Source organism: Rhamphochromis sp. 'chilingali' (assembly GCF_963969265.1).
Source record: "Rhamphochromis sp. 'chilingali' genome assembly, chromosome: 19".
Taxonomy (NCBI): domain Eukaryota; kingdom Metazoa; phylum Chordata; class Actinopteri; order Cichliformes; family Cichlidae; genus Rhamphochromis; species Rhamphochromis sp. 'chilingali'.
The window spans coordinates 16786639-16804439 of record NC_137946.1 but is presented as its reverse complement, the minus strand read 5'-3'; the positions used below and the strand labels follow the sequence as shown (position 1 = coordinate 16804439).

Genomic DNA, 17801 nt, shown 5'->3' with positions numbered 1-17801 from the left:
TTAGTGTTTGAAGTAGGACATTTATATAAAAAGAATGTAATTTTTTTTTAGGAATAATTGTCTCCCCCCAATAGATCACTGTGTTATATTTAAAAGGCAAACCCCACAAGCAGCGCTTCTGGTATGTAAAGAATGGAGCTCTTTCAACATTTTCGGTCAGTGAAGCTATTTGCAGCTCTGAGATCAGCTCTACTTTCAAGACAATGCGATGGTTTATGAAGGAGCAAGCACAAAACTGACCTGAGTTCAGTGTTTGACGAGACCGTTCTAGTCCGAATCCTCTAATGTGAAACATGCAGACGCCCAGCCTATAAATAATGCTGACAAATTTTAGGGGAAGAGAACACTGAACCTGAAGAAAACAAGGGAAGCTTTGTGAAATGAAGGTAAGGCTTGTGGCTTCGAGATTCTTCAGGTGTTTAAAAAAAGCATTTAAAGTTTTGGATAACTTTTTGATTTTTCTTAAAGTTTTAATCTAAATTGTCTTGTTTATTTTAGAAAACGTGGTTTTTCCTAAAAGTCATGCCAGTGTTGCTGTTCTTGACTCTGCTGTGCCCAGTCTTGGTCTCCTCTTCACAGCCGTCTGTATGTATCTACTCTGTAACAAATATTTTCATTTATTTTTGTATTGACTGTGAAAACTGAAAATGTTTGCCTTAAATTGTGTTTTTTCTAGATCTGTAGAAAAAAACTGTGATGCATTACTTGCTTCCTCTGTGTGTTATCAGAATAAAAACAGAGGTATTTTTTTCCTTCCTTATTTTAAGGCAACAGACTCGTGCGGGCCTGAGTTTGCTGTTCTCAAGCGCAGCATAAGGAAACTTGAAAATAGTCTTTTGATCAGAAAATGGCAGGTTGAGCACTTGCAGACGCACAAATACTTCCGTCCGTTTCAGCCTGCTGCGTCTAACAGCAAACCTCAGGCTGATTCAGACCCCGATTCTGGTTTAAACCACAACAAGAGCGCAGCACTAGATGGACTGGATATGACGCTGACTAAACCACTTCCACCGACAGGCAGTTTAATTGTATATGATAAAGGTAAGAAAAGCGCACTATGTTTGGTGCAAATCTACAGTGCATGACGCATTTTTCTATTTCTAGTTCACTGAGTTTTGCACATGCACAGCTATTTTTACTTGACATGCAACACAAAGTCAAAATGTCAATGTAAGAACAATAATCAGCAATCTCTGAAGCATTTAGTCTTTCTTCTAGACTGTTCTGAACTGTTCGACAGACAGAGACCATCAAGCGGTTTCTACCGCATAAGACCCAAATTACATCAGGAGCCCTTTTTAGTTTACTGTGACATGGATGATGGAGGAGGGTGGACAGTGTTTCAAAAACGCCGGCATGGAAGAGTTGACTTTCACAGGTAATTGTGCAGAAGAAGTAGCCCACAGCATGTGGGTGGAAGATCCCACAGCCTGTCTATCTAGTATGATGCTGATAAAGCTTGTGGGGTTTTCTGTTTGAAGTCAACTGCCAGCCTACTTCTCATTTCAGAGACTGGGTGGACTACAGAGATGGCTTTGGCGACTTCAAACTGTGGAATGACGAGTTTTGGTTGGGCAATGAACATATTTACTCTCTGCTCTCAGAAGGTCAGCAGGTCACGTTATGCACTAATGCTTCACATTAGACACCCAGTATGTGTTTTTTCATTCATATGTTGCATTTTAAAAAGTTCTATTTCCTGTCTTATTAGCTTCTCCTTTACCAACTTTACTTTGTGTCTTTTTTGTGCTAAAGGTAAGAACCTTGTGAAGATCGATCTTATGGATTGGGATGGACAGAGAAGCTATGCGTTTTATGACAACTTCAGGATCACCGATGAGGCTGTGAGAAAAACACTTTGTGTAGCTTTTCCTTAGAATCATAAGTATAACGATCCTCCCAGGAAACATTGTTCTAATGCTCATTCCAGGATAAATATCGTCTTCAGTATGGGCAGTACAGTGGGTCAGCGGGAGATGCTCTCAGTGGAAGCAGGGGTGTGGTGGAGCAGTGGTCTTCTTGCCTCAGTGGCATGCATTTCAGCACCAGGGATCAGGTTAGTCGCACATCTGTCAAAACCATTACCACTCCAAGATGGCAAGTTGATGTTTCACAGCACGTCTAATAGACTACTCATGTGCAAATGATGAATGTGAAAACACTGATGCCGGTGGTTGACAGGATAACGACCGGTACCTCCAGGGAAGCTGTGCCCAGGAGAATAAAGCAGGTTGGTGGTACAACAGGTGAGGCTGTCACCCACCCTTTCTGTTTCATGATGAGTCTGCATCACTTCAAATGTGATTATGAAGTTTCTGTCCCTTCACCGGGTTTTGTAATTTGGAAAATTTACCTTTGACATTGTGCCCTTAACTTCTGATCTACAGATGTCATGCAGCCAACTTAAATGGAAAATTCTATCGCAGAGGGAAGTACAAAGCCGAGTATGATGACGGTATTGTTTGGGGGACCTGGAAAGGCCTTTGGTATTCACTTAAACACACCACCATGAAGGTGCGGCCTCTGGTTTTCCTAGACGCCGTGGGCAGTGGAGCGGGCGAAATTTAAAAACCCAAACGCTAAAAAACAAAAACAAACATTCTTTGCCATATTTTAATTTCTCCCTTTGCTATTTTTCTATCAAATATCAGTAATACCGTATTGTATGCATTTCTTTCTGTAAAGTGTCTATTAACCAAACACTAAAATAAACAGCATTTCATCCATAACACCTCTCTGATGTTCATTTGATTGTCCTCAAGCATAGTTACAATGGATACAACTGTGTAATTTTCATTACATATTTGACACTGCTTAGATCTCACATTAAACAGTGAAGCTGTCAGGATCTGGAGACTCGACTGGAAAGTGCTATCAGGCACCTGAGTTCCTTGGTCTCCACCCCTGGGCGGAGCCATCTCCCTGCTGCAGTCCTGCACACCTGAGACTGATTCGGGGCAATCAGGTTGAGGATTTAAGGTCCCCTCAGACTCTCCTTCACCGCCAGTGCGTCAAAGACCTCACGTTGGTATTGACTCTACGGCTTTTCACGCTCTTGCCACTTTTTCATTGTTAACCTTGGTTTCATGTGCATTTCCTGGACCTTCGTTGTCATCGCCCTCAACCCCAGCTCGCCTTACCTGCCCTCCAGCCTCACTCACCACCTTGGACACAGCGGAACTCAGGTCTGCCAGCCGTTCCACTACTCCCCTGGACTACCACCGCCTCTCCCTGAAAGCGAGATTCACGCCGATCACCAACGCAACCGCTCCGTTCCCGTCTCAACCTGCTAAATCCCCGTTCACCCCCGACCCACGGCTACTTCGTTAGCAACTCCTTGTCACGAATTCACTGGTTGACTAAATAATAAACACTGCAAAACGTTTGAGCCGTCTCTGTTTGTGGTTATCTGCAATCGAGTCCAATTTAGCTATCGGCCCGTGGCCATTGTGACAGAAGCAGTGTAGCTGGTGCGGTTTCAGTATTGTAGAGTACTGTAATTGCAGAAGACTTGGCAGCACTATAAAAGAAACACATACAGTTATGTGGAAATAAAACTAGAGCATTATCTGGGCCTAGGTATTGATTTTAAGAGTGCATTTAGAAAATGTGACAGGTTTATTGTACCAGCTGTTGAAGTACAGAGGAGAAATGTATTTCCAAAGTGTGTTAAAAATCTCAGCAATGGCATACAGTGAATTAAATAAAACTTTCAGTCAGTAATAATATTACAAAATATCAAAACAAACCTTAAAAATTTCCAAACTAAAGTCAAAAATAAGAACTTTAAAAGATAAACATATAGAGATAAATCTAACATTACAATACATAGGTGGGTACAGAGATGTAGGGTGAAGGGTAAAGAATAAATGTGATTTTCAGTGGCAGCTTTTCTCAGCTGTCGTTTGTGATCTACTCCTCCTCCCATACATATGACGAGGACAGATCTAGATCCAGCATCTTTTGTTCTGCCTCGCTCAGCTTGTAGGGAGAGCCATCACTGCTGGTGTACTCCTCAGTCACGGGCAGAGAGTGGCAGCGACCTTTCCTCTGGTCTGAAGATGAAGCAGTAAAGCTGGAGCTGCGCTTGCGCCCCTTGGCTGCAGAGTTGGACTGAGCCTCCTTTAATTTCCGGGCCAGGATGTTCCTCTGAATTGGTGAGGGGCCACGACGATTCCAGTTCTGTTCAGCCCGATCCAAACTCAACTGGTTCACTTCCTGAGAACTAACAAGTGCTGCGGCGGGACCCCCGATCCCTGAAACTTGGTCACTGTTTTTTCTCCTCTCTGCTGTGCTATTAAAGTCAGATTTACCCTGTGTCCCAGATGCTGAAATTGTGTTTGTGTTGGTTCCAGCATGTTTGATTTCATTAATGTGTGAAAGCACTGGTTTCTCTGTCCAGGGGTTCCTCTGGTCACTTTTCTGTAATCTGGATCTAGCCCACTCTGAAGCCCCATGCTCTGGAATTGGATAAGAGCGATATGGCTGTCTCTCCCACCCTCCTTTGCTCCAACAGCTTCCTTCGGGAAGAGTCCGAGATCCCACCTGGAAAGGACATAACGGTTAAACTTGACCATTCGTGGCACTAAAATGTTTTACAGCAATAATAAATAAACAAAATAAAAAATAAATTAAAATCATACTAAAGAGTATATAAGTTACCTGGGTCAGGCTTCTTTCTCTGAACTGTCTGGACTGTGAGAAGTACGGTAGCTGAGGTTTGGCATCATTAAAACTGGAAGTCCGTCGGAAATTTGGATTCTTATGACAAGAGTTTCCCGCTGCTGCATGTCCTTCTTCTCTGAAACCTGTTAGCCCACTCCTCTCTACCATCTCTACCCAGTCAGCAGTGCGGTCATGCCACTTGGAGCTGCTCCTACTTGCGTGAGCAGCAACAGGAGGACCTACGATCAGTTCCACTCTAGGACTCAGTCTGTCCGGTGTGGCCCTAAAAGTTTGTGGTGGTGGTTCAGAAAAGGGAGCTGCAATGTGAAAATTCTTGAGTTTAGAATCACCCTGTAGACCTAAAGGGGAGGCAGAATGAGCAAATCCAATCGGTGTAGGAATGGGAGAGATGGTGGGTGAAGCAGATGTGTCTACAACAGTGTCATGGACAGGGCTGGAAGAGACATGGTACAGCTGTGTAGCCTCCTTTAAGCCCTTCTTCTTCATCTCTTTCAACTGTTGTTGTGCCAATTTGTACCTAGGCAAAAAATAGTTTCCGGTTTATTGTGTGTGTTTTTTTTTTAATAGCTGTGACAAAAAGGGCGACATCTGGGATAGAATATTATAAATTTTAAAACATACCCAAATATTGGTGGAAACACCTTCTGGCCAGTGGGAGATAGTCTTTCTGGGTCCTGTGGGAGTGGTATCACCACGGTCTGTGAGAGAGGTTGACTTCCCAAGAAAGCCCCATCTTTTTGGGCTGCAGCCACACCCACGCCCCCTGAAGGGCTGTGAACATCAGACAGGCTGGGTCTTTGTAGGCTGTGCCCACAGATGGAAGCCTCATCTGAGAGCTTGCGCCCTCCAGGAGAATGCATGGAGCTTCTCCGGACAGAGCTGCACTGAGGGCTCTGGCAAAATTTTCTCCACACCGTCACCACAACAGTAGCCATAATCACAGCCAGACAAAGGGAGATACCAACTACCACAATCATGTTACCGCCCAAGGGTGCAACTCCAACCGGTGCAGGTGAGAGAGATGGAGAAGGAGCTGGTACCACTGGGACAAAAAGAAAAACAAAGTTTGGACACAAAACTGAAGAGAAAAAGCTTTAATCTAAGATACTGAAGTTTAGAAAGAGCAAGTTAAGGGTAAACAAACTCACCGACACAATCCTCTAATGAACACAGGGACTGCTCCTTGATCATGCCAGTGCACTGCATCCCTCGCACACCTGAGGGCAGTAAACACTCACGCACTCGTTCCCTCACCCCTTCTCCACAGCTCACGCTGCACACACTCCACGGCTGCCATGGCCCCCATGACTCTGCAGGATGCAAGGAAAGTGTTAAAACACGATAAAGCAGATTAGTAGTTTAAAACCTTTAACTCTGCATTGCTACATAAATTCCCTCCACTCCAATACACCAAAAACACACGGGCTAAACAATCTCACCTGCACTTTTGTAAGCCACCAGACACGTCTGTGCTGGACTGGGCGAGCGGCTGTAGTTGAAAACAAAGCGAAAGCAGTACTTATGCCTTCCCGGGTAAAACACGGAGCAGTTGAATTCAGTTTCATTCTCTCCCTGAGTCAGCCAGTTAAAGGCCAACGGGGGAGAAGTGGGCTCCTCTGCAGATGAAGCAGCATCACTATACAGTAATACTTTCCCATTGATGTGAGCACAGGGCGGGGTGATCAATTTAACAGTCATAGTGCCCTCACAGCCACTCTTGTAAGCATTGGCATTTTCCACTAGCAGCTTATAGGAGAAGATACGGGACAGGTAGAGCGGTCCAGAGCTCTTCACCTCCTGTGCTGTGTGAGGAGACTGTAGAGCAACTCTTATGAAATCTCTGTCTGTGAATGGGAAGGCACAGGACAGTTCAACACTCTGAGAACGGAGGGGTTTGATTGGGATTCGCGTGAGGGCTCGGACCTTGTTGATGCTCTTATGACCTATTTGGTTGTACTCCATGTAGCTGACTTCTAGTGAGAGAGCAGAATCAATGCCGCTGGAACAAGCCTGAAAGTGTTCATTAGTGGATATCCCAACCTGAAGAGAAACAACAGAAGAGAAGTATGATAATTATTTATGGTCATTGTTTTACAGCAGTATATACTGAAATGTTGTTTTTATTGCCTGAAAGGATCCAGAGTGGTTCCCAGCTCTCTCCACGGCAATATGAAAGGTTGGCCAATGGACTTGTAGTTCTGAACTCCACCACCAGGTAGTGCTCTCTATGCTACTGCCCTCTGTGCTATTAGTAGGGAAAACAGTGGAGATGCTGGTTTGTCTCAGCAGGAACCGGAAAGTTCCTGCGTACGGGAAGCAGGAGCAGTTGAACTCCACCCTGCCAGCCGGTTGATTGTTGTGGAGAGTCTTGGTCAGAACAGTGGTGTTGCTTTCCGTGTTGACGAGAGATAGGCTCCTTCTCCGGATGGTGCTGCTGTTGGATTTTATGCTGAAGTCCACAAATACACTGCTGTTGCTTAGGGCAGAATGCAAAGAGGGCCAGATATTGAGCCCTGCAAAAGCTGCAGGAAAGAAAACACACAAGTAGATGTGAGAAAGACAGAGAAAGGAAAAAGAAAATGTTACACATTGTTCTACAAGTGGTGAATACACCTTCTTAATATGTCCACAATGGGTAAAATTAAGTCTGGTTGTAGTTAACCATTAATGCATTTATTTAAAAAAAAAATCCAGATTTTCCAAGCATGCAAGCAAAGTTTTACTGTACCTAAAGGTTTTTTCTAGTTCCATTTTGTTAGGTAAATTAATCAGAATGATAAGCTCAAGTGTGAGTTAATATTTGTGGCTGTTTAAAAAAATACTAGGAGTGTATGGGTCTGTTCATTTTTGTTGGTAATTTTACAAATTGTAGAAGGTTTTCTAGTAAAACTTGGCCTCAATTGTGAGTTTATAAAGCGTCAGTTTTGACAACACATTGTAACCATAATTTATAACAACGTGTCCTATGTCTAATTATAATACTTTTATAAACCTCTTATACATTTCCCTTATCCAACATCAGATATATTGCCCAAACAACCACAAAGTATAGTTTTTTGCTCAGAACGACAGAACAAGCTCAGTGGAGTCCACATTAACAGGTTCAAAAGCAGTAAAGTATAGATATCAAACAGACAAAGAGTTAAACATGTTTGAGTATATAAGCCAAGAATCAGGGTGCTATTAGTGGGGGGAAACGCACTAGTAGCATGTTATTTTAAGAGCTATTGTGCTCTGTATTGTGTAAATCCTGTTGTTGGGACCTCACATCCTCACAAAGGAAAGCGGGTGTCTGAAGAGGCCACGCATTAGCCTCGTTCAACAGTCAATTAAAATGCAGTAAGATGATAGATTTGTAGAAACTCACCATATCCAATGAGCACTAGCAGGAAGGACAGCAGTGAGACAGCCTGTGGCATTCCGATACCTGTGCCTCCTTCTTCTCCAACACCACATGATCGTCCTATTCCACCATCACAACGCTGTAAAAAGCTTTAAATGGGGAAATCATAGAACAATAAAACAAAAAAACCAAGAAGATAATCCACAGAGAAGTACTAGATAGCAGTTAAGTGTGTGTACAAGAAGCTGTGCGCTCTTCTGCATGTATGGAAAACAGGAAGGCTAGAGTATGAACAGTGAACATGACTTTTCTGAATTTACACTGGCGTCTTCCTCTTCCTTTCATCTTCACAATGGGTATGGGGAGCTGCCACCATCACACAAGAGAGGTTTCCAAAAAAAGAAGGGGAGGGGGCTTTGTTCATCACAAACATGTAGTAGGCTGAAGCCAAACACTTGTCTGAATTGATCTATATAACAAACAATGTATATATATATATTTTTTTTTTCAAAAACCGACTATTTCAGACTTTTGAAGTCAGAGCAGAATCAGAAAATTTACTACTAGTTATTATTTCCATCATAAAGTCAGCCAAACTTCCAAGCAAATACAAAGTTAAGGTGGAGCCTGGTGTTTGCTTGTTTTTAACCCCCTGCTCATACTGTGTAGCTCATTTGGGTGAATATTTTCAGGATATGACTGGTTTTTAATCCGCGAATAAACACAGCGCCCTTTGTATGCGCAATACCTTCTGATTAGTGAATCTAAACCTTGATTTTCAGTCTAGATTAGCATGCATGGTGCTTTACATAGTGACTCTAACCCTTTACTGTTTTGTGTAGTGCAGTCTGATTAAATCAAATTGTACTCACGTGTCTTGAAGACTCAGAAAAGTATGGTTCCTCGACGCTTTCCCCCGCACAGCACCCACAGTAACTGTCCCTCCATATGCTCGTTGCGAATTTCTTTTGCCAGATAAGCTGCTAATAAATTTCACTGACAGTCAGGGGGACAAGTATGACAGCCCCACGAGCGCTCCAGAGGCGCGCGCTGGGGTTCAGAGCGCGTGAAAGAGATCCGCTCAGTAAGGTCAACAAGAGGGCGTATTATGTTTGCGACAAACTCCCTTTTCCTCTCAGAAATTAGACACGCAGTTAAACGGTTTACGACTTAAGTCTTAAATATTATCTGCCTTGAAGCTTCCATTTAAGAAGATATTTAAAAAATAAAGAACGTTTTGCGTCCAAAACGACTCTCGCCCTTTTTATTCCTGCCTGAGATTAATAGCAGGTAAAATGAAGCAGTGAGAAGTGGAACTGGTTCTAACGTGCTTTAGCTCTGGGAAATTTCATGCTAGATGAAAAAAGGCACAAATGAAAGATACATTTCCTGCTCTGGCAGTTAAAGGATCGCATTGCATTAAGTCTATCATTCCAAAGATCGATATCAGTTTTAACAGGCGCCCGGATCATCAAAACATTTAAGATGGCAGTGCCGCAGGAAAAATATGTGAAATTCAACATAGGGATCTGTAGTTCAATACTTTATGTGACAGTGTGAGAAAAAAAATCTAACGTTTTAATCAGTATTGTATAGTAAACTATATATGTCGTTTTTCTATGATTAACCAATTAGAGTTAAAAATAAAATAAAATAAAATAAAAGCACACCAAATCATAAATTATGCAGAAAGCCGTAGTCAATCTCATTGTAAGAGCAACTGGACTCATGTCGTGCGGTAAAATGTTCACCTAACCTAAATATTGTGCATGCATCCCCAATTATGAGAATCAGACCTGCCTCGGCTCGGCTCGGCTCGGCTCTCGAGACTTCCTGAACTAGTTGAATTCATCTATCAATAAGCGGGCCACATGGCAGGGTAATCTAATCAACTCTGCAGACCTTCATTCTTCCTCTGGCGAGAGTCCACACAGAACAGGAAACCTCTCTGGAGATGAAACGTTCATGTTCACAATGGGAACAATGAACTTTTCTATTCTGTTTGTTAAAATACTTTATGGTGACAACAGAAGCACCATTCTAACACTACTTGTTGCCATAGGCTCCTCATTCATATGTAGTTACTTGCTATATGGTAACTGTGGGTGAATATGATAAAGTATTGTTTTGAAAGATTTGTTGTGCCAGTTGATCACGTGCTTAACTTTCAGTTTTGCCTTCAAAACACACACTCTGGTATTTGTCTAGCACAACTTTCCTCTGAACTGGGACTGAGTATTACTCACATGCACTCTGTAAACTGGATTGACAGGAGACGCATTTTAGTCTGTCTTGTCTGGTCTTGAATTTACCCAAAGCTATTACACTCACAGGAGCGTTTGCTGGGAAAGGGACAGGAACTGATGTTGATGGACTAAATTAAATGACCAACAAAAGATGCAATGTGGAGCAGGTCATTTGGATTAATTGAAACCTGGGCATCTATGTCAGCAGGGAACGCTACAGTCCCTAACCACTTATTATATATTTTACTCTGGAAAATGTCATTAGCGATGCTATTTTTCATAACAGAATGCTTTGGTTGCATTGAATAGGTATACCCGACTTTTCCAGAATGAGTACATTGTGAATGAAAACAAAGTATAAAACATAAAGTGCCGTTTTCCAAAAAGCATTTATTACCAAACACACCCGATGGTCACTCTACCAACGAGAGTGGACCTGAAGCTTGAAACATTTTGAAAACAGTCCAGTATCGCTCGTAGTTCTAGATAAAAACATATCTATAGGTGGATTCACAGTGCTCTATTATAATCAGAACACCAAATGGATACATACATTGGATACATACAGCATGTATGAAAAGTACAGCACCTGTAGAGGTCAGCTGATATAGTTTTTTTTTTTTTAAAGAAATCATCTGTTAATATATTCCACTTTAATTGTAAACAGGTTAAAATAGGTTTGGGTAGAATCTTAAACCCTCAACAGAGTCATCTCTACAAAGGTGGCCCATCTTCTCAGCCAGCAACAACCTGGACATGGGGAGTGAAGAAGGCAAATAAATTACAACATGACAAACTGCAGCAACAAAGAACTATAAAATATGAGACACAGACAAGTATTTCACACTTCTACACCATGACGATAAAGTAAAACTGACTGACATGACTAACTTACCGCTCTTTTGACAGAAGAACAGAGAGACCCAAGAGCTTTGCAAACTCCTCTGCAGTCAAGGAGCCTTTCTCTGACACCTGTCCATGACAGGAAGAGATACAGAATTGGTTATAAATGTATCGGTTTTCTCTTAACCTTCAGAAAACGTGTAGTTGAACGCTTGTTCACACTTGTTGGAGCAGTGTCTGTACTGCACAGATTGTTCTTGGTTAGAAGAAAGCAATTGCTACTTATTCACCTTTTTTTCTGTGTTGAAATAACTCTCTGTTGACCAAAATCAGCTTAGTTTAATGCAACCCATAAATCAGTATCATAGATTAGATTACCTAGTGAAGTCATTTAAAGGAGTAGCCAACTTAGCCATTTAGTATTTTCCTAGCAATAACAAGGTTAGACAACTTGCAGTAATTTCCCTGAAGTTGGTAGGGATATATATAGAATTATACATTTTTGTGCTATAACAAAGAGTTCATGTTAAAGGCTATGCTGTGCTGGGAGAAGATCATTTGCTGACATTAGTGGACTGAGTTTTTAAGCTTACTCTAGCCAGTGTTTTACACTAGCTTGCAGTGTGGCAATAAAGGGAGGAACTGAGTAGAGTCTAACCAATATCAGAGTTTTTAGACCAATACCAATACCGATATTTGATCATTTAAAAATCTGATATACTGTCCAGTTTTTTTAATTATTCTGTCAGACACTCAAAACATAAACAGATTTCCCTAACATTTGTTATCTGTAGTTATTAATTTACTTGTTTGCCCAATTCTGGGCCGATCAGCTGTTTGTTGTGTTTGTGGTTCCAAACATACATCGCAGAACGCTCTCCGGTGAACGAACTGTGCAAGCTCAACACTCATAACATGTTTGAATAGTGTGTCTTTTGTCTCGTCTTTAGTTAAAAATAAATAAATAAATCAATTATCAGCCATTATAAATGCTGACCCTGATAGATCAGCAAATAGCCAATATCACCAATATCGCCACAACAGCTCATCTGGCTCCATCTCAACCTCTCCTCTAATGCCCTTATACAGAACTACAGTTCTTATCTAGGCAGCCCATCATATGCTTTCTCTACAGCCACACACAGTCCTTCTGATTTTCTCTATAATTCTCCATCAGGACTACACAGAACAGTTAAGGGTTAGACCCACTATGTAAAGCACCATGCATGCTAATTTTTGCTTTCTGATTCACCAGCTGTCCTTCATCCATTCTCCCCTCCTTCTGATTTTCTACATTCATCAGCTCCTTCCATCTTAGCACACTCTCTTCGCTTTTTAGCACATTTTCCATCTCTATCCTTACTTACCCTAACCTGCTGCACATCCTTTCCAGCTTGGCCTCTCTGTCTAGCAAATATATACAAGTCCTTTTCCCCTTCCTTTGTGTCCGGCTTCACATAGAACCTACTATAAGTCTTTTCCTTTGCCACCTCTCTCATTGCCATATGCTCCCAATACGCCTGTCTACTTTCTTTATTTCCTTGATTATCCCAGTTTTTTCTTTGCTAACCTCTTCCTTTTCATGACAAAATCATGCCCCGAGTCCTTTAAAAAGATGCCAGCCAACATACTGTTTTGAGCAAATAAAAGGTTGTTACATGTAAATTGCTTTACATTCCTATTCACAGCACCTTTAAATTATTTAGTTCATTTTGATAAGTAGTGGAATGTGATGTTTAGTCACCCTAAAGCATGATAACGTCACAGACTGTATTATGATTGTAACAGTTAAAGCTTACATTGTCCAGTGCTGAAGCTATCATTTCCTCTTCACTGTGAGACTGCAGCTGGACCACCATCACTCCGCTATCAAACACACGCAACCTACACACAAGATGAGATATGAGAAAAAAGGGGTTAAGTGTGCATGGAAGGAATAGAGACCAGTTTTAGGGTTTTAGGCTGTTTTATTAAATATTATAGACAGTTAAAATATGGCAACTAGCTTGTAGTGCTGGGATCAACTTTGTACGCAAACAGTAAAACAAGCCAGTTTTTTGTTTTTTTTTCTGAAACTGAGAAGTAACAGGAAATGACAGCTGCGGAGGCCTGGACAGCCCTTCAATCAACAGGAAGCCTGGCAGGAAGAGCCTGGCCTTTGTGAAGTGGGCACCAACCTAGCACTATAGTAACATAGCCTGTCTCTATTCAAATTAATTTAGTGCACACCTAATTTAAAACGGAATACAAAGACAAATGCAACACAAACTCACCTCAACGGGAGCTTCAATGACTCAAACATTTTACACGCATTCACCAAATCTTCTGGAGATAACAGCTGTGGAAAGAGGAAAAAAAATAACCAAAGATGTTTGTGTGTAGTGTGGAAGTACAATGTTGTGTTACAGTTATGTGTGCATTTTCGAAGAATTACCTCCATCCCTCTAGCACGATTGACGAGACAGTACACCTCTGTAAGAGCCATCATACCTCCACGTTCCTGTGAGAGTGGGGAGTGGGAGAAAGAACGTGAGAGAAAGAGGATCATGAAGAGAATAAAATAAAAGCAAGTAAGTAAATATAAAAGGTATCTCTTTTTTTCCTGTTTCACCCCCCACCCCCCCACCCCCCACAAAATAAAAATCACACCCACCTCCAGAGGGGCCTGCAGCATATCCCCCAGTTGCTTAGCCAGTTGCAGGTGATAATGTGTACCAGATCCATGTGTTTCTCTGGTAACAGGGTTAGCGATACCCATGCTCAAGAGGTATGCCTTAAACCGTATTGTCTATTGAATAAAACACAAGAATAAATAAAAAACAAGCTGCTAAAAAAGTTATTTTAGAGTCACAATTTTCTAAAACGCTAAGGTAACCGTATCATGCAATAAAACATGTGTTGTGTTAAATTTGTGCGATTTGTGTGATTCAATAAGATGTGAGGAGGATTACAGTACAGTGACTTGAAGGTACAGATATTATCCTTCATGTTTCTGTCTCATCACATCAGGAAACTCTTTACCTCATCTTCTGTTATGTCTCCCTGCTTGTCTTTGATCTTGTTGGCTATAGATCTGGAGAGCTCCACCATCTCTTTGGCCTGTTAGGAAGAGAATCATGAAGAAAATCCCACTAAGGAAATGAGTTTTACACAGCTCTGCTATTTATGATTATATAAATTTACACATTTGTCAGTGGATAACTTAAAGCTTCCCTAATTCTGTTATAACTCAGCAACTATAGAAACATGTAAACATGAAATGAGAGCTTCCTTACCTTCACCATCAGCTTACTGAGGTCCTCAAAGGCCTGAAAAGCAGAGACTGAATGAGTAATGGCTTTCAAAATTGTTGACAATTAAATAAACCACAAAACTTCCTGGCTGCAGATATAATTTAAATGTCATTCCACAGCAAACCCCCCACCCCTGTAGCTGGATATAAAACATACTTCCTAACTTTAAACCCCATTTTTGTAAAAGCTATACTTGCCATGTATTTGTATCTGTCATTTGGATTAAATTAGTATTTTTAAATACTGATATATCATATAATGTATTCAATAGAAGTTATATAAACAACTTTCCAGTTGCCTTCCAGAGTGTCACAGTGGCTGTGGTCATCTTGCTTTGCAATAACGTCCAATGTTGACAAGTTTTTACAGAAGAAAAAACTAATAAAAAATGTAAAAAAAAAAAAAAAAAGTCCAAATCCAAACCATATTTATTTTAAAATATATTTTCAGTTAATTTAGTCAAAATGACTTTGGTTAAATACAAGACCTCAGCTAAGGGTTTCAAGGAGATGGCGATGGATTTTATCCATAACTCTGCATCAGAGAGAGTATACCATAATTCCAGTTCTGGCCCATTTCTCACTCTTTATTTTTCCCATTACCTCAGAAATGTTTTTGTCTGTTTCTTTCCTCTTCTCCTCGATCTTCCTCTCAATGCCAACAATCCCAACTGCACGTGTCTTTCCTGCCTACATGACCACAAAGGAAAAGAAAACACACATAATCAAGTTAAACACGGGCAACTTGTCTCAAAGGACAAGGAAGGACAAAAACAAACAAAAGAAATCCAGGAGGGAACTCTTTGTGGTCAGTAGTTGTTATAGTACATACGTTAATTTTACTGACCATTATCCTGTTCAACAAAAAATGAAGTAATGTACTTTTTGGAGACACATGACCTAATGCAAGTGGAATGACTTCTTGCACTAATTTCTGTGAAACATTAAATCTAATTTGATGCATATTGATACTTAAAAAAAAACGTTGGAAAAATCTAAATGTCAGGCAGTAATTCTTACTAATTGTTAAAAACTGAAAGGTACAAGAATTAAGTGCCTACGCTGCCATCATGTGGAACATATCTTACACTGACAGTGATTCCAAGCTTCATTTTATCATATACTGAACTGTTACGGTACATGGAAGTTGCGTTTATACGCTGGTGAGTGAAAACAATGTGCCACCTACACCTACAAATCCCCATAAACATAACAGAGCACAAAGGACAGATGGTTATCAGTGAGGAAACACGGTGTGCTCTTTTGTTTCTAACCTGAGATCCAGTTCCTGTGGGAATGGGCTGTGAAACTGGTGTATTCTCCCACCTTTTCTTGGTCATCTCTTCAGTGAGCCTCCTGTAAAACTGCAAGGAAAAACAACAAAACAGAGCCATGTCAGTTCCAAGTCATCAAAAAAAAAAAAAGCAGTACAAAAAGTGAAAATGAGGAAGTTGAATCACTACCTCAATCTGCCCATGTTCCTTAAAGGATAGCTTGATGTAAGAGTACTTGCTGTATTGGTATGGACCTGGCTCCTTGTTGGCAGGTACTGGATGCAGGTGGATCACTATTTTTGCACTTAAGAATAAGAAAAACCAGTAGTTAGGAGATACATATTTTCTTGTACTAAATTTAAGTTAGTGTATTTATATGTTCTCTGTGAAGGTTCTCCGTCATCCAGGTCATTGTAGTCTAAGGAGCTTGGAAAGAAAAGCTTCTGGTCTTCTTTAAGTTTCTTGAAGGGAGTCCCCATCAATTGCTCCTTACAGGATTTATTAGTTTACTCTCCCCATACTTTTTTATTCTGTAGCTGTTACCACATCTATTGATGTAAGAGTGATGCTTGCCTCTTTCAAAGTACAACTAGTGAGATCATCATGTTTTGATCTTTGTTTTCACTACATATTTAGTAGCAATGGAGCCTAGTTAGCTCTCCTATCTTGTCCCTTTTGTCTTACTTCTCTCTGTCCCTTTGAAGAAGTGAGGCTCCATAAATATTAAAGAGGTACATATTATTTCTAAGTTGCAGTGAATAGACAGAAAAATAAACTGTAGAAAACTAAACAGCAGAAAGAAGAAGAGAAATAACAATTTTAACATAAAGCAGTGACACACTCTGTAGCCTGATCAACCCTGGCATGGCCTCCTTGGATGAGGGTGTCTAGTGATAATAGCCGAAACGCCTGATGAATCCAAAAGTTTACTACTGACGATGTGTCCCAAATTTTAATATGATAAGATAGATCAGATCTCTAATTTCTAAACCAAACCAATGAAGAAAAAAAATGGCAGATTAGCTGGTGTAAAAGACCAAAAGTTGAGGCACACTAGATGTGTGCCGCTGGTAAAGTTTCTGGGCTGCCTTTACTAATAACAGCCATCCCTCAAGATTCTCTCCATTTAAAGCAATGCATTATCAGGGATTGTAACATCTAGTCCTTTTACTGAATCAGTAAGGGGCAACACAGATGCTATTTATAATAATTTGGCAGTTGTCTATCCTAAATAATTTAGACCTTTTGCTCTTTATCACACTATTTATGTACAAAATTGACATGATGCAAACAATAGACTATTGAATAAGTAAACATTAGGACTGATATTCACAATGATTTAAGTGCATTCCTGATAATTTTTAACTGTCTTTGTTGACCATTGCAGTGTGCTGAAAAAAAAATGTATTCAGCAGTGTTTACCTCTTTCCTATTCCTGCAGCCTGCTCCTCAAAGAAGATGATCTGTGACAGGGGCATGGCGATGCAGCATTCCTGGAGACAGCAAAGGCAAAAGGAGCCATCATATCAGCAATAGGCACCAGCTGGCACACAAGGTGGGTAGTTAGGGTGTGTTTAATGCTCCCTTACATGATTTTTGATATCCCTCCAGATTAAACGATGGGTGCTCAGCAAGGTAACTCCGAGATCCAGCTTAGCCTGTACAATGACACGAAAGACTTGACGTTACTTACTTGCGCAGCTTTCCGAGCTACAAACACTCCCCACGGTACACATGCAACCACATAAAGCAACAACTCTTCATCAGCATCTGACATATATGGTTTTTGTAACAGTAATATGGTGTAAGTTTTAGCCACCGCGTTGTTGGACCAGGCTGTTAAATCACAAAGCAAAACGATACCTTATCATCACCGTCATACAGTCTGACACCTCGCTGCTGGATCACTAAAGTTTCGTTTATTTCTAGGAGCCCATTTGACCACGAAAACCGGTCCATTTTTAAGAAAAGCAAGAACAATTCAGGTCGCACTTCACTTCTTCTCCGGTAAGACTCATCCTATGTTTTCTTCCTGTATGCTGTTCAAAATTCGCCTGCGACAAAAACCAAAATAGATATTATAATATAAGCTAAAGTCAACTGAACTCACAAATATA

The 17801-nt window shown here is 40.8% G+C and overlaps 3 protein-coding genes across 5 annotated transcripts; 1 reads left to right on the top strand and 2 right to left on the bottom strand.

Annotated features, from left to right (window-relative positions):
- The first annotated feature begins 327 nt into the window (after positions 1-327).
- fgl1b (fibrinogen like 1B) lies at positions 328-2717 on the top strand. Of its 2 annotated transcripts, none has more exons than XM_080866764.1 (9): positions 328-386; positions 499-585; positions 768-1041; positions 1219-1378; positions 1510-1607; positions 1756-1844; positions 1931-2056; positions 2182-2246; positions 2388-2717. In XM_080866764.1, exons 1-9 carry the CDS (start codon positions 381-383, stop codon positions 2566-2568), a joined length of 1086 nt encoding a protein of 361 aa, XP_080722890.1. In that variant the 5' UTR covers positions 328-380; the 3' UTR covers positions 2569-2717. The 2 variants fall into 2 exon arrangements, with proteins under 2 accessions (XP_080722890.1, XP_080722891.1); XM_080866765.1 differs by having other exon boundaries at positions 2182-2230; positions 2388-2554.
- An 808-nt stretch (positions 2718-3525) lies between these two features.
- thsd1 (thrombospondin, type I, domain containing 1) lies at positions 3526-9264 on the bottom strand. 2 transcript variants are annotated; one of them, XM_080866663.1, is made up of 8 exons: positions 8902-9264; positions 8054-8178; positions 6814-7208; positions 6126-6726; positions 5835-5996; positions 5308-5728; positions 4663-5203; positions 3527-4545 (listed from the first exon to the last, which is right to left on the bottom strand). In XM_080866663.1, the coding sequence occupies exons 2-8, from the start codon at positions 8103-8105 to the stop codon at positions 3913-3915; spliced, it is 2805 nt and encodes a 934-aa protein (XP_080722789.1). In that variant the 5' UTR covers positions 8106-8178; positions 8902-9264; the 3' UTR covers positions 3527-3912. The 2 variants fall into 2 exon arrangements, with proteins under 2 accessions (XP_080722790.1, XP_080722789.1); XM_080866664.1 differs by lacking the exon at positions 8902-9264 and having other exon boundaries at positions 3526-4545; positions 8054-8431.
- A 1387-nt stretch (positions 9265-10651) lies between these two features.
- vps36 (vacuolar protein sorting 36 homolog) lies at positions 10652-17738 on the bottom strand. The gene is made up of 14 exons (XM_080866711.1): positions 17548-17738; positions 17274-17342; positions 17107-17177; positions 15874-15988; positions 15685-15774; positions 15014-15100; positions 14394-14426; positions 14140-14217; positions 13772-13906; positions 13553-13618; positions 13392-13456; positions 12918-13002; positions 11171-11247; positions 10652-11025 (listed from the first exon to the last, which is right to left on the bottom strand). Exons 1-14 carry the CDS (start codon positions 17641-17643, stop codon positions 10944-10946), a joined length of 1149 nt encoding a protein of 382 aa, XP_080722837.1. The 5' UTR covers positions 17644-17738; the 3' UTR covers positions 10652-10943.
- Positions 17739-17801: the final 63 nt, after the last annotated feature.